The sequence below is a fragment of the Lampetra planeri genome, chromosome 12 (assembly GCF_965212315.1).
Source record: "Lampetra planeri chromosome 12, kcLamPlan1.2.h2, whole genome shotgun sequence".
In the NCBI taxonomy this organism is placed as follows: Eukaryota; Metazoa; Chordata; class Hyperoartia; order Petromyzontiformes; family Petromyzontidae; genus Lampetra; species Lampetra planeri.
Genome location: NC_136118.1, coordinates 6170287 through 6197617, shown reverse-complemented (window position 1 = coordinate 6197617; position 27331 = coordinate 6170287). Strand labels below are relative to the sequence as shown.

Sequence of the window (27331 nt, the reverse complement as noted above, 5' to 3'; positions counted from 1 at the left end):
GCTGTCCCACCGCTCCCCTTTAATCCACAACGACCACCACAAACAAAAGACAAAGAGCCCCCGTATAGCCTCGACAGAGTGTTGGGGCAAGTGCTGTCAGCAGAGGAGCATCCATAACAGGGGGGGGGGGCAGCACCGCGTTCGGGTCACGCTTTCGTCTCCCGAGCGGCGACGTTTCGAGACCCGCACCTTGTACTCGTTTGAGGCTGAGTCGACTTAGGAGGGTTGGGGGGTCGGGGGGGGTTGAGACGACGAACCACAGCCGCAGGTATCGGACACCGCCGTCAACAACCACGCAAGCCCCAAGTTCAACTCACTTGGGTGCCGTGGCAGAGCCGACCGTCAGCCTGAGCACTTCTTCGCCGGGCTCGCTCGAATGCATGGCTTTTGTTGTTTATTGCGAGTCTTCGATTGAACAAACAAGAAGCGCAAACTACTGAACAACTACGGAACCACCCGTAAGCTGTGTGATAAGCTCGACTGCGGCGTAATACTGAAACGAGGCCAGTGGTGGTGGGTGGGTGGTGGTGATGGGTAGTCGTGATGATGGGTGGGTGGTGGTGATGGGGTGGGTGGTGGTGGTGATGGGTAGTGGTGGTGATGGGTGGTGGTGGGTGGGTGGTGATGGGTGGGTGGTGGTGATGGTGTCTGAGTCTGCGGAGTTGATGACTCTGAAGTTGTTTGGTCACAGAACTTTGCTCGTGCTCTCTCCGCCGCTTGTGGCTCCCCCAGATGAGAGTACTGACAGGAGTGGCTGTGTGTGTGCTCAGGCTACGCGTCAGGAAGTGCCCGGTTATTTCGATTGCACACGCATTAAAGGTCCGCGCTATGTTGCGGTGGGGGTGGGTGGAGAGCTGCGGTAGTTGTATCGATTCCACTCGAGGTTTATATTTTTGTTTTAACAAAGCGGGCACCAACAACAACAAGAAACTCCAAAGCCACACCCGCTCCCGACCATCACCCTCTGCCGCCCCCCATCCTCCCCACGATATATTCTGGAGCTCAGCCCTTCCCGGCCTCTTACCGACCTCCACCAACCCCCACACCAAAAAAGTTTCGCGTATCGACGGTTTCGCGATACTACTCCACGTGGTGTGTGTGGGTGGTGGGTGGGGAATCGACGTCGTTCGATGTGACGCTTGCTTCCTGGACGGGGTTCGATGACCGTTTTGACGACAACGTGGCGAGTTTGAACGTCGCCCGCGTTCGCCGCTGGGGGGCCGCTGAATATTCCACCGAAAAATTTGGGGTTGGGTGGTTTAAAAACTCGCAAAACCATCGTGATTTATATGCATTCATTAATCCCCCACCCCACCCCACCATTGCCCGAAAGAAGTTGCTCACAAGTGTTGTCATCACATCTACCCCTCTATTTAAGGAACGAAACATAATTATTTCTCCACAAATCTGGCTGTCGCCTGATGAAGCTAGTTTTAACTATTGGCAGAACGTCGTACTCAGATTATAAATGTTGTGGCTTTGCTCTCCAACACACCAGTGTGCTGTACTAGTGTAGGGCTGTTACAGAGAGCCCGTTATGCATGGCAGCCTATGGTAAACAAGCACAGTGGGCGGGGCTACGTCAGTGCACGGGCAGGTGCCCTCTACGACGTCCGCGCTTCGGACGTTACGATCCCCCGGGGCCCCACCCCTCAGGGAGGGGGGTGTATAAAAGGGGAATGTATCGGGGGGCTCGGCAGTGATGTTTAGCTAAAGAAGAGGAGGCGGAAGACGTCTGAGATAGAGCCCTGGACTCCCCCTGGTACGCCGTCCTTATCAGGACCGCGCAGGCTCGAGCCAGTGGCGTGGTACCAGAGCCAGAGCCAGTGCTGGTCTGGACTCTGGGTACCGGGCCCGACTCACCAGTGTCGGGCCAAGATAGCCTCCCCTAGCCCATTAGTGGAGGACTCAGAGGCAGGCTAAGGTTAGCCTAGAGGTGTGTCCTCAGATAGACGGGTGAGGGGGCCGATACCCCCTCAATTGTGTATGTCACAAAGTTGGTATTCAAATAAACAAGTGTGCCTCCAACTCCGGTGTCAACGAGTCGTAAGCGTTACTACATCTGGCGTCAGAAGTGAAACAAAGTACGAACATGGATACACGCCGGACGACTCGAGTCGGAGTACCAGGAGCGGAGGACACCGCTGCAGTTGGAGAGCCCGAGACGGCTGAAGATGCCATCGAGCAGCCGGGGCTGGGTGCATCCACGCCACAGCAGCTGGAGGAAGGGGAGCCGTCGACGGAGGGGCTGAGGCAGGCGCACGCGAAGCTGGCCGAGCTGCTGTACGCCGCAGCCGCCATGCTCGATAACATCACACGGCTGGGGGCTGCGGGACCGCCACGAGGCGACAGCAGCCAACGACCACAGCGCCTTCCCGCCATTTCAACGGAGCAACATTTTGAAACTCCCGCCATCGCCGCAGCTGCTGTTGAGGGCGTGGCCGCTCTAAGCATCGCGTCCAACGGCGGGAGTACAGTACCTGCCGCGTCACCACGGGTGCGACCGGCGATGCCATCGCTGCTTCGGGCCGACGCTGAGTCGAGTGAGGGAGACGAGGGAGCGCGATCGTCCTCTGCAGCCGCTGCCTTACATCAGCGACTGCCGCCGCTCAAAGAATTTGTGGGCGAGGAGGGCGACTGGGGCGGCTTCCAGCGGCGCTTCCTCGCTCACCAGGAGATGGCACAGTGGACAGACGCCGAGGCTCTCCGAGCACTGCCAGCACTCCTCGACAGCGACGCCCTCGCCACACTAACATCGGCAACGAAGGAGAGGCGTTCCACGCTGCGGAAGGCGATGCAAGTGCTGTCCGCTGTGTATGGGCCACCATCGGACTGTCGTCAACTCTTTTACGATCGCCAGCGGGGGACGAAGGAGTCGCCCCTGGCGTACCGTACAAGCCTCCTGGCGCTGGCAAAGGAAGCCTTTCCACGAATGGACGACGAGGGGATCGACGCCATGGTGACAGAAAAGATACTTTTGCTGGCGGACGACTTAGACATCGTCATTGTCGCACAGGACGATGCAGAAATGTGCTCCCTCCAAGCGGCCCGTCTCCTCCACGCAAACCTGTCCTCTCAACGACGGAAGGCCAGCAAGGCGGCGAGCGGGCGCGCCGTCGCTGCGGCCACCCTCCCGGCGGAAGAGGTTTGCGCCATCAACCATCGACGGCAGCACGGAGCGGGAGCGCGGGGGGACCGGGCCGGTTCAAGCCATCTACAACGTCCATCGTCGCCACCAGCGCTTCCACGCTGCTACAACTGCGGCATCCGGGGCCACGTCGCCTCGGGGTGCCGCTCTCCTCGGCAGCGCGGGACGACACCTCAACGGGACGCCGGCCCTCGTCACAAGCTCCACCATCATAATCCGGCGAGTCGCGGCACCCCTCACGTTTGGCCCACGCACACGCCCGTCGCACACTTAAACACCGCAGCGAAGGGGGGGCCAATATCGCGTACCATGGCACCAACACGCACCGCTCTGGGTACTCACATTGAACCCAGCCAGTGGTCCGTGTTGGCCCATCGGGTTGTAGCCGCGTCGTCGGGGTCGTCGGCCGTTGTGGGTCACATCGATGGGGTGGAGGTTCGCATCTTGGTCGATACAGGAGCATCGGCGACCATTATTTCGGAGTTGATTTATAACATTCTCCCTGCCCAGAGCCGTCCTTTGATGCCTGTTAATGTGCCATTCTTTGCTGCTAACGGGGGTTCACTTGGCATCATCGGACAAATTCGAGCCCAAATTTGTGTCGGGGATATTAAATTATCTGGGCCGATTTTTGTTTCCTCCTCGCTGGCGGTTCCGTGCCTGCTGGGGACGGATTTCCTGGCCAAAATGCCGATTAGGATATTAATCGACCAGGGATGCATTGAGCTCCCATCGGGCCGACGCATGGCGTTTTTGCCATCCCCCGCTACGAGCCGGACGGCGTTCGCGACGGTGCCGGCGTTCGTAGATAGAACGGTGCGCGTTCCTCCGGGGGCGCAAATGTTAATTCCTTTGAGACTTCGGCGGCCCTTCGCTAAGGGCATTGGGGCTCAAGGGGTTTTGCTGGGACCGTCTAGGGCCGGGGTCAGTGGACCTAATTTACTCCCGGCCCAGACCATAGTGAGAGGGGATGGAGAACCCTTCATCGCGGTCCTCAATGTGGGCTCGCAGACGGTGGTGGTCCCACAGGGGACCGTGCTTGCTCACGCAACGCCGGTGCCCTGTGAGGAACCCGTCGCGAGTCATGTCGGCGCTGCCCCTGCACCGCGACCACATTCAGACAGCGATGAAGGGTGGCTCGAGGCGCTTTGCGCGGGATCGACGGACCTGTCAAATTTAGAGCGCCAACGTCTTAAGACACTACTGAGGGAATTTTCCGACGTTTTCAGTCGGGATAAATACGATTTGGGCTGCACTCATCTGCTGCGTCACCATATTGATACGGGTGACAGCGCGCCAATACGCCAAAATCCTTTTCGGTTGAGTCCCGCCGAAAAGGACCATGTCAAATCGGCTGTTGATGACATGCTAGCCGCCGACATAATTTCTCCCTCCAACAGCCCTTGGGGAGCGCCGATCGTCCTGGTTAAGAAGCAGGACGGTTCGTTGCGGTTTTGCGTTGACTTTCGGCGCCTTAATAAAATTACGGTTGCCGACGCATACCCGCTCCCACGGATGGACGAATCGCTTGACGCCTTGGCGGGAGCGCGATTCTTCTCCACATTGGACTTACTTTCGGGATTCTGGCAGCTTCCTCTGGACGATGATTCAAAGCCTAAAACTGCTTTCCGTACTCCGCACGGCCTGTTTCAATTCAACCGGTTGCCGATGGGCTTACACTCAGCGCCGGCAACTTTCCAGCGGTTGATGGAATTGGTTTTGGCTGGATTGCAATGGGAGTCGTGCCTGATTTATTTGGATGACGTCATTGTCTTTGGCAAAACTTTTGAGGAACATCTCCAGAGGTTGCGGGCGGTTTTCCTAAAGATGCGGGCTGCTAATTTGAAATTTAAGCCCCAAAAATGCCATTTGTTACGCGAGTCGGTGCGTTATTTGGGGCACATCGTGGGGCGCTCAGGTATTTCTACCGATCCCGCCAAAACGCAGTGTGTAAGCTCCTGGCCGACTCCCACCTCAGTGGGAGAGGTTAGGAGTTTTATTGGGTTTGCGTCGTATTATAGACGCTTCGTCGCTAATTTTGCGACTATCGCCAAACCCCTACATGCTTTAACATCTAAAGGGGTTCGGTTTTGCTGGGGTCAGGAGGAGGAGGCTGCTTTTTGCTCCCTTCGGGATGCTTTGGTAAACGCTCCTCCCCTGATTTACCCTGATTTTTCAAAACCGTTCTTGCTCGACACCGATGCGAGCAACACGGGTATTGGGGGCGTGCTCTCCCAGGTGGTTGACGGCGTGGAACATGTGGTTGCGTACGGCAGTCGGGTGTTGTCTCCAGCGGAGCAACGGTATTGTGTCACCCGTAGGGAACTGTTGGCAATTGTCCATTTCGTCCAACAGTATCGCCCATATCTGTACGGTCGGCATTTCACCGTCCGCACAGATCATGCGGCACTGCAGTACGCCCTGAGGGTTCAACAGCCATCGGGACAATTGTCCCGATGGTTGGAGGTCCTCCAGGATTACGATTTCCAAACCACATACCGTAAGGGCGTTCGCCACACCAACGCGGACGCTATGTCACGCTTGCCAACCACCTCCGAGTGTGCATGCCTCCTGGGGTCTGGACGTTGCAGGCCTCCAGGGGACACATCGGTACCTGTCTTGGCGGCCGCCAACGACGACGATGCAATGGTTCCTAATTCGATCGAACAACAGGGCAAAGATTCCCTGTTGGGGTTGCCCGTCATTGAATGGGGGCGCCTCCAGATGGAGGATGTCTCCCTCCTCGGGTGGCGACGTCGCGTTGGCGGTGCGGCGGGGGGAAAAAGAGGTGGTTCCGACGCATGGGAAATGTGCCAAGGTCTGCTAATGCATTGGGACGGGAAGTCACGTCGACATCGGCTGGTTGTCCCTACTGGGTTGCGGGGTAGGGTGGTATGGGCCGCTCATGAGCGCCTCCTACACCTGGGGACCCAAAAGACTCTCGCCTTGCTGCAACTTGATTTTTACTGGCCTGGCATGACGAGGGATGTGGGGGATTTGTTGGGATCGTGCCCTCAATGTGCACAACGCAAACCGCCGGCACGGGAGTCTAACCCGCCCTTGCAATCGATCAAAGTGTCCAGGATAAACGAGCTGGTCGCTCTGGACATTTTGGGACCATTCCCCGCCACCCCCAGAGGGAATAGATATTTGTTGACGGGTGTCGAGTATTTTACACGCTGGCCTATGGCCTGGCCTTTGGCCAACCAGTCGGCAGCAGCCATCGTGGAGGCCTTTGTTCAGGGTTATGTCCTGGACAAAGGTGCTCCGGAGAGGCTGCTGACCGACCAGGGCAGAAATTTTTCCGGTAAACTACTCAGACAAGTCTGCGATCTCCTGGGCACAAAGAAAATTCGGACCTCCCCATATCACCCACAAACTGACGGGATGGTCGAACGTTTGCATCGCACCATCTCGTCCATGTTATCACAACAAGTTTCGGACTCGCAAACGGATTGGGACCTACAAATTCAGGGGGTCTTGGCGGCGTACCGGATGGCACCCCATGCGGCTACGGGGTTTTCTCCCTTTTACCTCATGTACGGCCGAGAACCAGACCCGCCTGTTCGTGCCCAGTTGCGGATCCCCGTGCCGCAGGGAAAAACTAATCTGGCTGACCACGTTAAATTTAATCTGGACAAATTGACCGAGGCACGGGATGCTGCAATGCAAAACTCTGACCTCCGTCAGAAGGCAAATGAGCGCCTCAGATTGAGTCGAGCGCACATGCTGCAGTGGAAGCCGGGGGACAAGGCATGGTTGCACTGCCCCCAGGTGCCACTGGCAACCTCCTCTAAACTTGTGCGGCCGTGGCGGGGCCCTGTGGAAGTGGTGGAGGTGTTACGTCCGCAGTGCGTGCGCATCAAGTGGGGGAAGCGGCGATGGTTCGTGCACCCCTCCAGATTAAAACCCTTCGCTGCGGTACACGACCCCACTTCACACGCGCGTGGCCAAACATGTGGGGGGTCGGCCGACTTGCTGGGTCCGTCTCTGTCGCTCTCACCTGATGCCTTGCCGGCTGTGCCACCTTCAGGAGCATCAGGAGTGACGGGCTCACGCCCGATCAACCCTCCTGCGGATACCGAGGGTCACGCGGAGTCAGAGGAATGCTCACCTCAAGACGGACAGTCGCCACCTGATGGTCCGCCACGCGGGGTTACCCCGTGTGAGGGGCCCGCTGCAAGGACGCGCGCTAAAATGCGCAAACTGTTGTGAGGCCGGAAAATGTGTACATAGCTGTTGTGTTTATTGGCTGTTGTGTGGATGGTGTGTTTCCCGCTCCTCGGATGTACATATGTTGGGTTCACCGTTTGTTGTGTGTGCGGGGTGGGTTCCCTGCTGGTTGTATATAAGCTGTTTTTTTTTACGGAATTCGTATTTATTCGGGGGGGTGAGACGGGTTGTTTCTCATCTTGTTGTTGTGTCTTGTTCTGGTTCCTGTTATGGTTCAAAAATAGTGAGGCACACGTCAGGGGGTGAAGGCACCTTTATTGTCAAATTTTGTATGTTGGCAGCCGGGACGGCTGCATGCTATGTGGGGGGGAGTGATGTAGGGCTGTTACAGAGAGCCCGTTATGCATGGCAGCCTATGGTAAACAAGCACAGTGGGCGGGGCTACGTCAGTGCACGGGCAGGTGCCCTCTACGACGTCCGCGCTTCGGACGTTACGATCCCCCGGGGCCCCACCCCTCAGGGAGGGGGGTGTATAAAAGGGGAATGTATCGGGGGGCTCGGCAGTGATGTTTAGCTAAAGAAGAGGAGGCGGAAGACGTCTGAGATAGAGCCCTGGACTCCCCCTGGTACGCCGTCCTTATCAGGACCGCGCAGGCTCGAGCCAGTGGCGTGGTACCAGAGCCAGAGCCAGTGCTGGTCTGGACTCTGGGTACCGGGCCCGACTGACCAGTGTCGGGCCAAGATAGCCTCCCCTAGCCCATTAGTGGAGGACTCAGAGGCAGGCTAAGGTTAGCCTAGAGGTGTGTCCTCAGATAGACGGGTGAGGGGGCCGATACCCCCTCAATTGTGTATGTCACAAAGTTGGTATTCAAATAAACAAGTGTGCCTCCAACTCCGGTGTCAACGAGTCGTAAGCGTTACTACACTAGTAACCAATTGGCATGTTCTGTTTACGTGACAAACCTTACTAATTGGCTGTGTCGGGTGGTGACGGGTTTAACAACACATTTATATTTACGCGATCTAAACCAAAACAAACTGTATTATGGATTATATTGGTTGCGAAAGCCTACGTGTTAAACTGGGTTAAAAAAGATCCCCCATTTAAACAGCGCATGAAATAAAAACAACAATGTGAATCACGATGATTCATCTGTGCGGCGAGAGCGGGTGATGTAATTCCCTGCTCCGCGTGCTGCTTCAAACGACGAAGGCATTTGGGGATGGCTGTGTCACGGAATCAGAATATTGAAGCACTTTTTTCACAGATTTTCAGGAGTGTATCAATATCCATTGGGGCCAAGTACATTATCATCAGCCTAAAATGGATGGGCATTGTGTATGTATGTTGACATTTTTTCACACCGTACTTAGGCGACCGTGCCAATGGGAGGTGCCGGGGGAAGGACAACAAACTTAACACAAAAAATGTGTTATAAATAAATGAATTTTAAATCTAGATGACTTAAACGTGCATAGCTCTAGTGGCTTCCTCATATCGGAAGCAACAGCATTCCAGACGATTGCATAACACATTATTGGTATTTGATCACCATAAATACACAATATCATATTCAGTATACGGAGATGGAGCAGCTATGTACTCTTCAGATTGCATGAATAAATTAAAACTAAACTATAAACAATTTGTATTAGTTTCTAGTTTAGCAGCTATATACTCTTGAGATTGCGTGAATGCATTAACAACTTGCATAGCAGAAGGGTAGTCGGACCAGGAAACAAGCATCCGCCAGCCTTATTCACAGCGACACCATAAGTTGTGTTCAGAGAATTGGATTTGGAAATGAACATGGGAGTAAACGCACATTGAGAAAATGACATCTCAGATTTGTTGATGTACATGATTAAAATCAATGGAATATGATGAACGTAATTTAAACAAGACGGTAAAATTAAAACTAAAGCAAATTTGTGCAAAACAAAAGTGATGTGCTGTATAATTGATTGAAATAACGGAAGATCTTCGTTATTGGAACACAAGGCACATCAGAGTACGTATTCCAAGCGGAGCTGTTGACGGCAGACCGGTAACAAAAACAACGTATGAGAGAAGGTTGGAGCATAATAGGAAATGTTAAATACTATAAAATACAGTTTGTAATAATGCGCCTATTATTGTATATTACCTGTTATGACAAAAAACGAATACTGACAAAGGAATGTCACACAAAAATAAAATTGCGATTTGCATGGAAAGATGCCTGCTGAGAGAGAAATAGGAACACATTGGCCAAAGAACATCATGTTGCCTGTTACGAATACTACTGAAGTGGGACTGGGCAGGACACATCTTCAGGAGGGATTTATGGCAAGTCGGTGGTCAAGATTGATGACAGAGTGGGAGCCTAGGAAGGAACGTGCGCGAGTGAACTTCCACTGCGGAGAAGGAGTGGTGAGATTGGTTCGTGTGCAAAATAATTGTTGCATCGCGAGACCATGAGATATGGTGACAGCTTGTATAAGTATTCATACAAGAGTGGATGGATCATGGCTGATGCATCTGTGTTCTATGTTCTCTTACTGCAGGCCAACATTCTCCAGTTATGTTTGCCTGCCAAAGGAAATACATCTCAATGAAACAACTGCACTCTTATCTGATCATTAAATAGTGATATTTCCGTTTCGTTTCACACGTTATGTCATTTATTTCAAAAGGCGCTGCAATGGCAGTACTGTGTCTCATCAAAATGGTAATAGCTGTCATAGAAACATTCTAGAAATATCCCGAAATGTTACGAACTCCGTTATATTAAACAATTGAAACGAGCAAGTTATTCAAATTAAATTCGTTTTAGCAAAGGTCAAGACATTCCATGAAGGGATTTTCATCAGACTCATCTTGCTCTACTGAGCATTAAATATAATAATTGTGTCTTGTCTGTAGCATATATCAGTCTATACCACTCTGCTGTCGGCTATAATAATACCCAACTGTTTAGTGATTACAAAATATGTTTTGTACGTTGGTGTTCTGTACATTTCTTTACGGAATACATTCTGTACGTTGTCGTGTATATGAAGCCATTCATAAAACCCAGATTTTAAGTGTCATAAAACGTAATGACGGTGGAGTGGTGACGCAGTGGTTCGTGCATTGTTGTGAACCCGGCCACCTCAATCCGTTTTCCAGCCACGGCTAACATCAATGGCGAGTGATATTTAAAACTGGTCCTGAACCCGACTTAAAGCTTTCGTGACTGCAGGAATTCATATTCTTGGGTCTTTCGGTAAAGTCATGTAGATAGGTCCAAAGAAAATAACAAAAACATTTACAAAAAACTACGACGTTTCAATCGCAACACAAGCGGTCGTCTTCAGGAAAAGGGGGGCAGGTATCACAACTGGAGTTTCCTGAAGACGACCGCTTGTGTTGCGATCGAAACGTCGTAGTTTTTTGTTATTTTTTGTTATTTTCTTTGAACCTATCTACATGACTTTACCGAAAGACCCAAGAAAATGGTCCTGAACCCATCGAGCCCCCATTCCCCAACTCGCGCTGAGTGGGGAGACCTTCATCGAGCAGTGGACTGACAAAGGTCAGAACGGTATTTCTTTTGTTGATTATTTTTCTACTTATTTTATTCTGAAAATTAAAAAAAACTGAAACAAATACGTAATATTGACATCATTTGTATTTGCTGTACGGTACTTTGAGATATGCAAGTTTGTTCGAACACAGCAGTGGTATCACAATTGGAATTCAATACCAATTGTCCCGTACAGCTTCCAAACAGTTATAGCCATTTTTATAGTTTAACCTGCTTGGGGTTGGTGGTCAGTTTCTCCGTAAGACAACTGTGGCAACACAACTAACTACAGCAACGGTGTCTTCCCGTACCGGATAAATAAACACACTAGTCCAGCGACCTGAAGATTGGTAAAAAGGCAAATGAGACAGACACTGCGTGGGTTAGGACGACTTCATTCGGCAGTGGACTGACACGGGGGGATGTAAAAAAAAAACATGCTGTCTGTACAAATTGTGTCTATAAAACTCCCCTCGAGGCGGAACAGCTATTGTAGGAACAACAAATGACACGCACATTTATATGAAACAACTTAAAAACAAAACGCCATGACCTCACAGCCCCTTCGGCGCCCTCGGCACACGTGGCTCACGCACGCTCATTTGCCAGATACGCGTCGGCGTGGGAATGTACCCCGTAAGTCTCATCTTACCCCGCAATTCCATTCATTGCCGCGATTTATATTGCGTATTGATTGTTCTTATGCCATACGCTTCACTTATTTATCCAGGAGAGCCACACTCAGTCGTAAGACTCTTATTCAGGAGGGTCCTGCAACTGGGTTTTCATTTTCGTTCTTTTTATTCATCCAATTAATGAGTGGTAGAAAATCGGAGTACCCATAAAAAAGCCCGTGCAAGCAAAGTGGCAACACTCAATCCCCATACAAATGGAAACATACGCTGATTGGTCCACTTCATCTACTGCCTTCTCCTGGAAAGCCAAGGTATGGAACCTTGATGTTCAATTATCAGCGAAACGTCGTACTCAAATTTTAAAAAGCTGTTGTTTCTTTCTTCAACACACCGGTGGGCTAAAGAAGTGAATAATTTTGTCCTTTGAAAAACGTAACACATTTTTTACTGTTTGGCCGTGTCGGGTGGTGGAGGGTTACGACACATTTATAAATAACGCGATCTGACCCAAAAAACCTATATTATGAATAATATTGGTCGCGAAAGCCTACGTGTTAAATTGCAATATTACTGTCTCCTTATCTCTGCATTGTATGTATCATGTACTGTCTCATTTGTGCTGTCCTTCTCGTTTTTTCTCTCGTCTCTACCATTTCTCGTTTTTACTTGCCTCGTTGGTTCTGTTATGTATTGGATAACGCCTAAGGTGTCTATTCTAAAGTGTGGCCTGCCAAAAGACATTTGAGAGTCAAATTCAGCACTGGACAAGGAAGATGGTCCCCTCACACCTGGTCTAGATTGTTAAAATGGTCACAATGGTGTGCCACTTCGAAATCTTAAACGCATTGGCTCTTGAACTTGTGTGTGCGACCGAATGAGCAGTGGTCGCTTGCGTCAGTTTGATGAATAACCTCATGGCCTGGATGTGACAGCAAAGTAAAAAATAGGGGGATGGATGGACCATTGCCTCTTGTGATCATTTCTCCCAATCCTCAGCAATGCGATGACCGTGGCGCTCATTAAAAAGCTGCACACGAACACAGAGGAAGGTCAGGCTCTGCTTTGAAATGTCCACAGATGTTGACGGCTAGAAGAGATGACCATGACCTGGTCAAAGACGCACGTGAATCTGCAGAATCTTAACACCTCGCAAAAACAGCACGTCCCATGACATCTAAAACAATCAGTATAAAGATTCGCTGGATGACAAAAGAGCATTTACTGATTCAATCTGTTTTTATAACAAATTTATTCAATTTACCACAGCATCAAATTACCTATATTCACGCAAACTTGTTTGTCTATTTAGTCTGCCGATTGAATTCTTAAAATGAGCGATTTTAACAACTTCTAGAATGAGCCTGAATCAACAAAATGGTGTGGCGGTTAGTGCACTGAACCCGACAACGAGTGTGGTGAAATATGATCAATCAACATGACCGACATGGTATGGGGAGGCCTTAATACAGCAGTGGATTGACAAATGGCTGTAAATTACTGAAATGCAAAAATAAACACAAGTCAGGTTTATACAATAACAGACTCCGTTTGTTATTGGTAGCACTAAGCAAACGCCTATGGTCCCAAGGAGCTCAGCTCTCTGTTAAATCGTAATACAACCTGAAAAAAATCGTGAGCATAAAAAACCCGAATTAACCTCTCTAGCCCCTATATTGTCTTAAATGTATCTCTCTTGTCTCACATATCTCCATCTTTTTCTGTTGTCTCCAACTATCTAATTTCATTACATCTCCGTTTCATCACACAACAGTATTTTGTCTACATCTCTCTCCTAAATTACATTTCTAATTCCTGTGTATATCACATTTGTCATCTCACGAACAGTTGTTTTAAATCGAGACGTGGGGTGGGTCCCAAAATGTATGTTTACTTCAGGCACCCGTGGGGTAGCACCACCAAACAAAGACAAAGTCAAAGATCCCCCGTTTAGCCTAAACAGACTGTTGGGACAAGTGCTGTTAGCGAGCACCTATGAAGGCGGGAATGGCACACATGAGGGGGGTGGGTGGCCAGCACCACGCCCGGCCGCCTTTGTCTCCCCAGTGACGATGTTTACACACCACACACCGAAGCTGGTTATAAACCACAGTGCACGGTACGCGTGAATGTGGCCCACCAGCACCTTTGGGTCACGAAAGGTAAACTCTTTTTCAAGCGACTGCCACCACACACGTAGTGGGAAATGCAATTACCTTAGGAGGCTTACATTTTTATCAAGGCTCTGGGCTATAATCAAGATAAAGAATATACACCTACAGCAAGTGCTACATACCCCACTGTAAATAAGAGTGTGAACGCAGCACATGAATCCCATTCAGCAGAGATCCAATTAACAACAATGTGCGCGTTGGACAATTTAACATAAAAACACAGCTAATTAGTGGCGTCTTTGCTGTCAAACATCTCATAATAACCGATATTGGGAAGGACTTGCTGTTTTTAATTATTTCTTTTTGTGGAGCTTGTTCTGACTGCTGAGGTCGTGACATCGTTTCCCTCCGCCATCCACAGACTTTCTCCAGGGCTTAATTTATCATGTAATTTTACCCAGGGCCCCTCAACCCCACCGCAGCCTTTAATCGACAATATTTATCATGAGCCATGATCAATACACTGCTGGATGAAGGCCTCCGCATACCATCACGTAATCGCCTTAATAATATTGTAAACTACTTTTATTATCGTGGTGATCTACTATATAATAACTGTCAGAAATACGTAGGGGTTGATTGTTGTATATTTTAAAAAAATGTTTATTTTGTTGTGTAGGGAAACAAATTTATGATAGAGCCGTATTGTCTGCTTATCTATTTTCTTAAAGTACCTTTCCCACAACGACGCTAATAATTTCGTACCATATACATGTTTTAAAAACGCATATTTTCCCTACCCTGGTCGTGACAAAACTCTGAGCCTAACCCCAACCCTTTATAACCTCGTGCATCGCTGGTAGATCACCACCGCGAACACCGTGTGTGTTTATAATGGGCTTCCTGTCATAAGATTCACGGTGTTTTCTACAATCCCCGCGTGAAATCATGCACCGGTCCCTGCATCGTCGCTTCCCTCGCTACCTGTGTTGATCGCAATTAATCACCGTGTCGGGTGGGCGGAGGGGGGGTTATTTTTAGAATTATCTCCCTGCATAAGGAAATGATCTGCCAGCCTCTTGTGTGGTTGTCTAAATTCAAACGTTATGGTACCGCCGCCTGCTAGGCAGCACGTGTTACCTTGCACGCCTGGCCAATCAAATGACGGGAGGACATTATCCTCGTGCCGCGTGGCGCACGTTGTTGGCTTATTGGTACTACCCAGGAGGGCAGACGCTCACGATTGTTTTCTTGAAACGTCTTTTGACATCTCGATCACAACTCTTGCGCGACGGCAAGGCCACACGAGAGAAAGTGTAGCTACAAATGGTGGCGTAGTAAGTTTGATTTGACAATAAATTGCAAATGTGCGTCTGAAACACACGGTGCATACGGCTTAGCCTTCTGCCCTTGGAAGTTATTGGAATCTTATGCCACACCAGGTGGTGGTAACGCTTGTCTTAATAGTGTAATAAAATAGGGTAAGACGAGCCTTGATGCATTCGCACATTTGGCAATGTCGCCACCACGCGGCACAACAGCATAGCTACACTGTGTTCCTGCAAAAGTGGAGGGACAGGTGACGGCAGAGGTGAGCGCACTGCTCTATGATTCACGACCACGGCCAACTTTAGTGGGGACTGATTTGTTCACCCCCCTCCCTTCTGCATCAACCCTTTATGACCAACATGGTGAAGTATGTTCGATGCACCCCCAAACCGAACATGGAATGGAGAGACCTTCAACGAACAGTGGATTGGTAAGAGCTGTACCTATGCACAGTATAAGATGCACTGCATGGCTTGGCCCCTTATCCACCTGCAAAACCGCATCTCCCTCTGATCCTCAGGCACATGCTATGCACTCCGTTCCAGGGGAACGGCAAGACTTTGTCCAGCCCAGGATTGTTCACCCGAAGACGCCGGGGGGTGGACGGAGCTTTCTCGAGGTCAGCCCCAACAGTGTGGAACGCCACCACCTCGCCTGCCTGCCTGCCTGCCACCGGGCATCCAAAACGCTGCCGCGTGCCTCTCAATTCCGCGATCTGTGCAAGCCGCACCTGTCCAGGTTCGCCTTCCCACAAAATGGAAAAAAAACAATCCAAAGCGTTTCTTTACTTATTATTTCTTTCGATTTGCTACTCACCTTGTGCGATTCGTCGCGCCGCGGTTGCAAATTTACTTTGCTCACTCGCTGTTCGTCGCTGAGGTCGGGACGGGTTTCTTCTTTCATTCCTGTTGCTCCGTGCCCCCTGTACCGGTTGCGGTTCTCTGCACTGCGCACTGATGCCTACTTTACCGAGGGCGATATCGGAATATAATATTAACCCGTAAAAACAAAGTTTATCACTATAAATCCTTTATATGCGTGGCGGCTAGAGTCCTCTCGTCCTCTGGCTTGAGATGGCTGCCACCTATGGGTCAGATGATTGCCTGCCACCATTAAGCAATTGGTAATTAAATATAATTATTTTTTCCTAAAAAGTGTAAAATTTTGGAAAAAAATTTTCACGAAAATAAATTGTCACGCACAACGAGTCTGTGTGCAAAATGTCAGCTCGATTGGATCACGGGAAGTGGGTTAAACAACGACCGAAAGATTTGCACGGTCGTAAGCGCGCAAGCAAGCAAGCAAGTGAACTTAATATAAAGGATTTAAAAATAAAGATTGATTGAAGATGACAATGCAGCTTCCATGCGGCCCAATTGCGTAATTACACAGCGTTCACCCAGCAGGTCGGCATTGTGCCGAGCTATGTAAATGTTTCGTTTCTCCCGCAGGAGGATGATGTTGTTTGTTTTCAGGTATATGTGTACTATGTCTATACGTCCATCTCTGCTGTGGCCGTCCTCTCGGTCGTGTATCCCTCCTCCTTTGGCTTCCATTCTGTCGTTAGTCTCGACCACCGCTCAATGTCTCTTTTTTGTGACGGATCCTGCCCATTCCCACTTGGGTTGTCTCTGACTTGCGTATATTCTCGGACCTATGTGCTCCTCTTACGCTCTCTCGCTGTCATTTTAGGTACGGAGCTTTCCACGCTGATTCCCATCATTCTTTTCGAGCGACATATCTTGCCCAAGCTCTCGTGTGCAGAAGGAACTAACCAAGGAGACACGGGACATTGGGCCAACTTTTGCCCAACCGTTCCAACCACATGCCGACGTTGGCTCAACGTGACACATTTACTGATGGATTGTGGGCATCGCAAGCGCGAGATACGCCGAAGGCTTGGGGAGGCCTTCATCCAGCAGTACATTGACAATGGATGATGATGATGATGCCCGAGATAGCCTTCAAAACCAAAGGGCCCATCGAGACAATTTTGGTGTGAAAATTTTGTACGTGGTTTTCATTAACAAGTTACATTACATTTTGACACGCATATTCAGAAGCAGTAGCGATAACAGAGGAGGCACAGTGCAGAGATTAAATATTTGATCTTGAACACCCATTCTCGCTCCCGTCACTTCTGTTAGGAAGGGCCTCCACTAGAGGGTGGTCCAGACGGCCCCTACTATTCCATGTTGGCCAGGTGTCTTGGAAGGTGTGAGAGTACCCTCGCTTTACCCTACCCCACGCGACCTGTAGTTTATCCGTTTACACTGTTGGGTGGACAGGTTGGGGGTTTAATAAACTCCCACCCTTGTTTCAACTGCAGCGCCGGGAGAACAAACTGGCGACCTCTGGGGTCACGAGTGCACAAATCGTTAACGCATAGGAGGCAGGGTTGCAAACGATGGTATCACATCATGAGACCTCCTTTGCCACCTGTTTTGTTGCCAGAAAAAAGGGGAAACCCTATTCTCATACGATGATATCACATGCCGATCGATATTCACGATATAACGGCAACACGCACGCGGTGAATATGAATGCATCCCCGTGTAGAATATTGCACTGTTACCGCTTTCCAACTCAAATGTAAAACGTTTGTAATGCATTAGCTCTGTCCGCCCGTCTGTCTGTAGCTTGGTAAATCTCGTAGAGATGGTCCGATGTGAACCAAACTTGAGTCCTGAATAGAGTCGTGTTACTTTAAGGGAACTGTCCGATAGAAAACCTCACATGTTGATCAAAAGGTTGCCCAAAGCTCGGTTCGCCGAGCTTTCTTGTTTTACCTTTACTTATGTATCCAGGAGAGCCACACCGGGTCGTACGACTCCTTTTCAGGAGGGTCTTGCATTTGGGGTTTTTATTTTTCAGATGTTTTCAGCCATTTAGTGAGTGTTTATGCGAGTGGTAAGGAACCGGAGCACCCCGAAAAACAACGCGCTTGCAAGGGAGCAACACTCTATCCCCATACTCATTGCGATTAGTCCACTGGCTGTACTACCTTCTCCCGGTGAGACATGGTATTGCACCTCGATACCCACGGGAAGGGAGTTGCATAACGTTTGTCCGTTTCACCGACCCTCGCCCCCACAGTGCTGGATTACATAGGCATGCGCCACCATTACTGGATATCTATGAAAAAAGCTTCATAGCTAATCGAATTCCTCCAGGCTAAATACAGATTTTGATTCTGATTATGGACGTACTGACACCTTTTTCTGGGCACCTGGCGTGGGCGCTACTGTTATTAACGCGAATTAAAGACAATACATCACTCCCCAAGATCAAACGCATGTTTACACATTACATGTGAATGCATGATTATTCTTCCTTGTTTCAATAGCTGCGTGAAATACTTTTCACATGTACAACCCTTGTGTCAATCCACTGCTGGATGACGGCCTCCAGAGGCCGTGAGAGTCGTGTTAGTTGCTTGACCATACTTCACCACGCTGTTTATTGTGGCTTGATGAAGGTTTGGACCATAGTATTATTGTGCAAAGGATTTTTTCTGAAATTGTCCTCTTTTTACAACGCAGGCCCGTTGCAGCCGATAAGATAACTTTTATAAACAGTGGTAGCTGTCCAAATCTCTGCTTATCTTCAAACCAATGCAGTAACCTCTTACACTGTACTTACGTTTCTGGGTCGTGTCTTCAGGGCTAGGTTTACCATCTAACCTGGACAATCTGAGAATTTGCATAAATAAGTGTCCGGGTGGCAAAAAATGATTTCTACCGCGGTCTACTCTTGTGTTAAACTTTATTACAGTACTGCCCTGCAGTTGTGTACTACGCGGCGTTTATCGACTGAATGAGAAATAAGTTAGGGTTTGGTCTGTGGACAAAGTTCCCATCATACCACGCTGTATGACACATGTTTGCATGTCTATAAACAAGAAGGGCGATGTTGTAAGTTAACATACCTGTCAACCCCTTATCAGCGCCTACCTTATTACAGGTCAATTCAGACCTTATTGGTCACCCTGTGCCCCCTTATAAATCTCAACGTTCATACTACAAAGTCCCATCACAATGGAGAAACACAAACAAATAGACAAAAACACATTTTACCCGTATTGAAACGGCTGTACGCCGTATGGACCTGAAAACTCAAATTCCCTGTACAAGAATACGGGTAAACCGTATGGGTTGACATGTATGAGTTAAGAGCCAAGACGCCTTGCCTGTTGCACAAGAGTAGTGACATGTGGCGTATACGCAGTTGAAATGCGCTGGAGCAAAATTTTGTCGTGCCTGGCCCTGAGTTTAAAGTATGTTATCTCATTCATATTCAAACGTGTGTTAAACAGATCAGAACGCACAATATGAGTACATTACATCAAAAAGATAAGGGGGTAAAATATTTGTTTTGTGTGTGTTTCGTCCGACTTGTAGTCACTTTGACCATATACTCGGTGGACCACCGCTCCCCTCGCTAAAAATCCGGCGACCTGAGGTTCATTCCTAGCCATGGCTAATATCAGTGATGAGTTGATATCTGCACCGGTCCTGCAGCTTCTGCTCCCCGCTGTTCACCACCAACCCACATCGACCAGCGTGGCGAAGTAACGTTAACCCTCCGTCAACGACACAGAATGGGGAGGCTGCCTTCAGAAGTCGATTGGCGGAAAGTAGCTGTAAAATATGATTTGTATTCACAGATGGACACGCAATATATCGAATAGATCACAGCGGCAACTGAGCCATAAGATGCAAATGGATTAATGTAGAAACAATTATAATCGTCCACTGTTATCGCATGTGCATTGGATAAATAAAAAGCCACCTAAGGGCACACAACAGGGGGTCCATATTTGCTCCTTGGTGACATGAAGGTTGCTGGACATATTCTAATCAACATTTGTATTTTACCAGGTAAGGCCCACTGAGCTGTATAGCTCTTTTTCAGAAGCGACCTGGCCACAAATGATAGCTCAACAAAGTGGCTTATCACGTGGAAATTAATAGCAGCCAAATAATATATGCGCATGTTTCTAATGTGGAGGGAAAACCCGGAGGACCCGGATAAAAAATCTACACAACCACGGGGAGAACATGCAAACTCCAAATATACAGGCGTCAGAGTTGTGTTCGAACTGTATACCAGGATAGGTAGTTAACATCTTGCCACCGTGGCTAGAGCAATAAAAGTAATCAAATAGCGAAACAAAAGGTAACCAAAACATTGAATGACCTTCAATGTTCAGAGACAATCTGTGAACCTCGGAAAAGCAAGTTACCTCGTGCTTTGTAATAGTCGCAACACCTACCACCTTTCACACCTTTATGTAATATTTAGATGCTTTTGTAATATGTCTTTGTTGAACCACAATTTATGTTTTTCAGGAACTTTCAAAGCTTCTATTTAGGTGTGAATCACTTTTCCATGTTGGTTCAGTTGCTAACCTATTAATGTTTTTAAAATGAATGTTCCATGCATGTACTGTTCCTTATCTACGTTTCTACGGGCCCACCATTTTCTGAAGTACTGGTTTGTATGTTTTTACTATCAACCGTCAAGTGGACCTCAAATACCTTGAACCATAATCATTCACCAGAGCAGGTACCGGTGTCATAACCAGCTATTACATTTGAATATTTCTTTCTTTCAGTTATAGTAGAATTTAAATTGTATGCTCCTCGTTAATTATATGATTACCTATAATTGTTTTCCTGCCAAGCAAATAGTCGTTTGTCAATCCACTTCTGGATGAAAGCATCTCTACGCCGTGTCGTTCACGGGGAGTTGTTTCATTTTACTTTATGACGCTGGTCAGTACGGGTTGGTGAGGAGCAAGCGGGGAGTGAGTGAAGAGGTCACTTTCAACTAGCGTTTTACCGTGGTTGGGAATCGAACTCAGGAAGCCTGTGTTGGCAAATAAGCATTTCGAACTGTTGAAAACATCAATATTATTAAGCCTATGACCAAAACACCCTCGGACCGCATCCGTGAACATAAAGCAGACTTGAAACACGGTAGGACAAACACCTCAGTCGTGGCAGATCACTGTTACAATTCAGTGGGCTTACATGATATTGATTTCTCCAAGACAGAGGTTCTCTGCAAGCCATCCGGCTACCATGAGAGATTCGTCCATGAGGCGATCCACATATACAAACACAGAGACAATTTCAACCGAGAAGATGGATTCTGGCTCAGTAATCATTGGAAGGACGTAATAAACCATTTCGGATCTTAACTGATTGTGTTCACGTTTATGGTGACTTTCAGACCGCAGTCCACTCACTGACATTGACTATATATCTTGTATTCTCCGCAGAGAATGGATTCTTTGCTCCGCTGCAAGCTTCCTACCACCACTCTCCCATTTCTTCCTCTTTGTACCTTTCACACGACGGTCAATGGTATAGTGTACAGCATATTGTATAATAATAAATAGTATTAAAGTGTAATGTGTAATACAATGTATAAGGTAATATATAGTTTCGTAATTGTATAGTGAATATACAGCAGTGTGGTATACAGTTGGGTGGGTAGAATAAAACATAGTGTAATATTACAATGTATAGTCTATAAGCATATTAGTTGCTGCGGCGCCATATTATTAACATTCCTTCCCTTTATTAATTCTAACCTTACTCCCTCCCTTTGATACTGCTAATCCTGCATAATGCATGGGCATAATGACTTTAAGCCCCTCGCCAAACCTCCTACGCATTTCACAAGTAGTACTAATCGCATATCTGCATTTCCCATAAATATGCCAAATTCCTCTTGATATGCAAATTATTTTGTCAAGGCGCTCTTCGCCCCTCCATCCCAGCATAAATAGTCGCTCCAAGCCTAGGGCGTGCCATTCAGACTCTGTCTACTTGACAGACCTGTTCTCCACCTGAAGACGGCTGCTTGCGTTGTGGCCGAAACGTTGTGAGAATAATTTTATTATTTTTATTTTATTATTTTCCTTCTACGTGACTTTACCAAAAGAACCAAGACGATGAATCCCTGCAGTCACGAAAGCTTTCAATCGAAATAAAACACCCGGAATGTTCCGATCTCGCCAAATCTCACAATCTAAGCTTAGATGTGTGACCACAATGCACAATCAGGTTACCAGAGTGCTGCGGCACTACATCAAATCGTCAGAATCAGAAGATTTTATACTTCACTGGAGGGATCCCATGAGCTATAAAGCTCCTTTTCACAGATGTCCAGGAGGGGCAGGTCAGAACATACAACAACAAACAATACATGGTCGTAAGTAGAGGACTGTGCATGAAATATATATTGTACTTGAGTTTAGGATTTGAAAAGATCATATGTGTCCTCTTCAGATATTCAAGGGCAAGTTAGGATATTTTCAGAATTTATAATCATTTCCATCGAGTACTTTTGCTCAATGTCTTTATGCTGACAATAGTGACTTCACCCGATGCCACTTGGCACCATTTTTTTTTGGGGGGGGGGGGTAAGCGCAAAAGGACGCCATGGTCAGGTCACATCACAATTCGGATGATTATCCGAAAATCAGTATCAAGGTCTGAATTTAGGATTTTTACTTATGAAATCCAAAAATCGACAGCATATCACTATAATAGAGTTTTTTTGGGGTTAGATTGCGTCAATATAAATGTGTCATTAAATCCACCACCACCCGAAACAGCCAATTAATACGATTTGGCACGTAAATAAAAAAATGCCAGTTCATTACTAGTTCAGCAAACCAGTGTGTTGGAGAGTAAACCCATAACATTTACAATTCGAGTACGACGTTTCGCCGGTAATTACAACTGGCCTCATCAGGCAACAGTCAGAATTATAGTTGTATTGAATCGTGTATACTAACCGCATTCACCAACCTTCACTGACCAGCAAAGTGAAAGTATGGTAAAATAACCCCCCCAATCGGTACAGGCGTGTGGACGCCCTCACCCAGGAGTGGATTGCCCTACAGCAGTGTCCAAACTTCTTTATGGCTGTCCCTTTGTAGTTATCATCTTCGCTTGTATAAGTTATAAAATACTCTACTGGTGTATATGAGAGACAATAAAGCTGTTGAGTATTTTAGGTTGTCCTCCTGAACGTCCGTGGTTATTTTCATAAACTCCTTAAGTGAACCTATCCCTTATTTGAAACTAATTTAAATGCCAGCTAAGGAAATGTTGTACGTAAGTTGTTTGATACAGCAGAATCATGATCTCTTTCTATTCATGGGAGAAAGTATGATTCCGTACATTGGGGAACATTTTAGCAGCTTGGCGAATGTGCGAATTACGCGCCAGAATGTCAGATTAATCTACCAGCATTCGGAACCTGGATTGGATGAAATGGTCTTCATACAGTTTGAGAACAAATGTTGCGCGTGTTCGTCTCATTTGCTTATTTTACCAAACGCCGATGCTCCAATTTGGAGAAATCCAACACTTAACAGACAGCACGCAAGCTGAGTAAAAAACCGAGTCCCAACTAATAAGCAAGCTCGTGTACTGTATAATGCACAACCCTTTGTCAATCCACTGCTGGATTAAGGACTCCTGCAGTGTCGGTCATATGGGTTTTTTAGCCATACTACATCATACTTGTTATATACATTTTGCATACAATGACAAATCACTTTCACGACATTGAGAGCTCGGGGTGAGCAGCTACATCATGGGACCTCCCTTGCCAGTATCAAAATAAAAGAATAGGTGTTAAGATGTTAAAACACCAAATAGAAACCTTTTACAAGGAATCACACATACATTTTGCATGTTCACCACAAGTACATGCAAGATGTGTGCATGTATATGTGGTTAATGCAGACATGATTCCTTACAAAAGGTTTATGTTTGGTGTCTAAAAATCTTAACACCTAATTTATTTCCAGAAAGGGTAAAACTTATTCTTAGAACTCCATTTAATTGACAATTGAAACGTTTTTTTATTGCTATAAAGCCAATGCACATGGTTAGTCGTCATCTGGTGCGTTTTTAAAGAAAATGTGTAAATAATAAAACGATCTAAATGGCTGAAAACGTCCCTTTCCCGGCTCAATGTCAGCCTGTGCTCATTACAGGACTTAAATGTTCACGTATGAAGAACGCAGAAATATTTCGGTTAAATACCCGAGTGGCCGAGTGTAATCCTTCGCTGCGAGTTTGGCACAACGCGATTATCCGCAGTAGATCGAAAACAATGAGACGTCTGTAAGATAGACTTGTCAGTTGATGATAATTAGGATGTAACACGATTTTTGTTCCTGGGTAGTAAGTGTTATTTTCCAATTTCTTATGCCTCAAAAGTATAGAAAATGACTATTATTCCCCACAAACTTTGCTTTTGTGACCAGGACCTTCTGTGCAGGAATGACACAAATGCACACCACGTTTTCTCATTGAAAATAGATACATTTCTCAATATCACTATCCTAGTCACAAAAGCAAAGTTTGTGGGGAATAATAGCCATGTTCTGTACTTTTGAAGCATAAGTAATTAGAAAATAACACGTACTACCCAGGAACAATTGTTTTGTTACACAGTGTTATAATGATGGTCACTATGATAGTGGTGACTATTAGTTAATGATGTTGATGGTCACTATGATAATGATGAGATACATTCATCTTTGGATAGCGTTTATAACCACCGTGGTTTATTTTATTAATGAAATATTTACACACAGAGATAAAATAAAAAGTTCATAAAATCGACACTGTTATGATGAATTCATGTTCCGAAAACAAATATATTCATAAAAAGGTGAGTTAAAAACCGGAGAAAAATAAGACGGCATATTTTTTAATACGTGGTGCTGAGGGTGGACGGCTTACACGACAACCTTCCAAGCTAAGATTAACCGCAACACATGCAATTTAAGTTTAAATAATTGCTAATACTGTACCACAATTAAAAACATATACGTTTCTTCTTTCGGAACAAGTCAATAGTAAAACACTGCGCAGATTATAAGAGTTCATATTCTTTGGGTCTTTCGGTAAAGCCACGTAGATAGAACTTTATTTTTTTAATCACGACGTTTGCGATCGAAACGTCGTGATTTTAATTTTTCTATCTACGTCGCTTTACCAAAAGACCCAAAGAATATGAATTCCTGCAGTCACGAAAGCTTTAAGTCAAGAGATTACAAGAGGTGTATCATATAAGCTCTTTTTATTCTTAAACTATATTGCCAAAGCTAATTTAATTATTTTACATTTAATGTCTAATTACTTGCGTATTCCAGGTTTTGGCTTTCTGGAAATGTGATTGTTTGTCAAAAAAATACCCTTTGAGACGACTTTATTGATGTGAAGGGGGCTTTATATATTTTTTCATAAACAAAAATAACCCAAATTCATCGAAACCGACACACTTTGTTGTTTTACAAAAAAAGAGTCCACGTTCTATCGTTCTTACCTTGCTGTCTGAGCTCAAGTCCTTGCCGTCCTCCTATCGACTCGGGGCCGCAGAGACGTTCCACGTGGATGCCAAGGGCGATTACAAGCACGGAAAACCAAAAAAAATTCCCAGACCCTGGAACACGAAAGAAATGGCGTTACTGATAAAAAAAAGGTTCGACTGCAAATACGAGGGCGGGTTTTGTAGATGACCAACTTCCTGCATTAGTCAACAGAACTGCAATAATGTTTTCCGTGACCCTGTAACTAATTAACCCTAGCAATGCATTGCACGCATACTGCTTTTTCGCAACCTTTCTTGCTTTTTTTTACACCGAAGGCACACGTTTATCTTTCAGGAAATGTATGTTCCACACAACAGCCACTTCTTGTAAACTATATAGCAAGGCATGTCTTGAAGACAGTCACCGGATGGGTCATATGGCTGAGGACGACGTTAAAAATGCTATTACCAACTTGGACGGAGGCACAGAAACGCAGAGACACTCTTTGGCCACACTTAACCACGATCATAAAATGAACAATGTCTTGCGCTGTAACTGCACACCTAAGAAGCTGCCCATAGTGATCATTCAAACAACATTCTGATGTACTGTTAGCATCAACACGATCGGCTGCAGTGACTCTCAAAGTAGTATGCACTACAGAATGTTATTTACTCTGTCAATCCGCTACTGGACAAAGGTCTTCCCGTGCCATTTTACATATGGGGGGTATGTTTGACGTAAGCAGATTATCTTCGACAACGTGCAGATTGTTAAAGAAACCTCATCAGAGACTGGTGCAGTTTACAACATGACTAAAGGGCATAACTAATTACAGGCAAAAACAAGTTGACGTTAAAATATATAGTGCATAAGATAGGTGTGTTTTCACCGGTTATAAGCAACCGATTCAACTCTATGCAGTACATGTTAAGAAAAATTATTTCAAGTAAATGGACGTCAAACTTTAAATGAATGAGATAACCAAAATGGTAATAGTGCATTGAAAATGAGGGCAAAAATTTAAAGACCGAGGATAGGATATCTCAATGTACCAAACTCACTTTGAAGAAAGGGAGATATTAAACTGATAAGCTCCATGGAAAGTATACGGTATTGAACTTGTGGAAAAAAGATTTTTGAAAGTTATGAGTACAGAAATAAATTAAAGACAATAACACAAACGTGATTGAAGATGTCATAATGTACAATGGAGGCATGAAAACAGGACAAAGGAATGCATTGATTATTAAATCGCAACGAGCCTTTCAGCAAAATTATATAAGAATAATGCTTTAGAGAAAAACAATCATAAAATCCAACAATTTAGAATGTTTACAAAAAACACTGTCATATACTGCCGGAGACAATTAATTATTCAGGTAGAAAGGTGGTTCTGGATCCACACATAAGATGCAACCACATTTTCGCAGACCAGGCGGAATAACTAAGGACATGATCAAAGAAGCAGGAACAGCTGTCGAAACAATGAATGGACCTATTTACTAATTGCTGTGCAAAATGAGATACTGTACCTCAATCGTGGAATGACCTTCAATAATTCCTCTATTCAAAAAGATAAGACAACATTGATTAAATGAATTACATTCAAATTCGCCTCTTATCACACGTATATGAATTGTTTAAGACAAGTGAATATAAATCCACTAGACGACACAAAATCAAGTTTTAATGCATTCAAACATGTGCTTTGGATGCAAACCAATGCAGTACTTCTGATGACACAAAGATAATGTTTATGAAAATAATGTTCTTTATAATGTCCTTCACAGAAGGTAAAGGTGCAGTCCTGCAATGACTTGCTCACATCACAACGCTATTGCCGGCGCTAGAGCCTCCACAATAAAGGAAGCTCATGAGAGCTCCCCTGTAGATTATATTTTGCTTACTCTTTTAAGCTGGCCAGATGTCTTGGAAGAGGCGGGCGTACCCACACTTGACCCCACCACACGCGAACTACCGCTCGACTGTGATCACAGTATACATAACTGCTGGGTGGATAGAGGCAGGGTGGG

The 27331-nt window shown here is 46.5% G+C and overlaps 1 protein-coding gene across 4 annotated transcripts in view; it reads right to left on the bottom strand.

The window, feature by feature from the left end:
• The window catches only part of SLC2A9 (solute carrier family 2 member 9), a 79107-nt gene extending 52258 nt beyond the window's left edge, over positions 1-26849 (bottom strand). Inside the window, exons 1-2 of one of the 4 annotated variants that reach the window (XM_078599302.1) lie at positions 26831-26849; positions 25310-25426 (exon numbers count right to left, since the gene is read on the bottom strand). Coding sequence is in view for 1 of the 4 variants with exons in the window: in XM_078599299.1 (XP_078455425.1) it covers positions 318-382 (65 nt within the window). In the remaining 3 variants the exon portion in view is untranslated. Of the gene's footprint in view, positions 1-317; positions 940-25309; positions 25512-25858; positions 25974-26830 lie in introns of those variants that run through there. The other 3 variants (XM_078599301.1, XM_078599300.1, XM_078599299.1) reach the window with 3 other exon arrangements.
• Between the last annotated feature and the right edge of the window lie 482 nt (positions 26850-27331).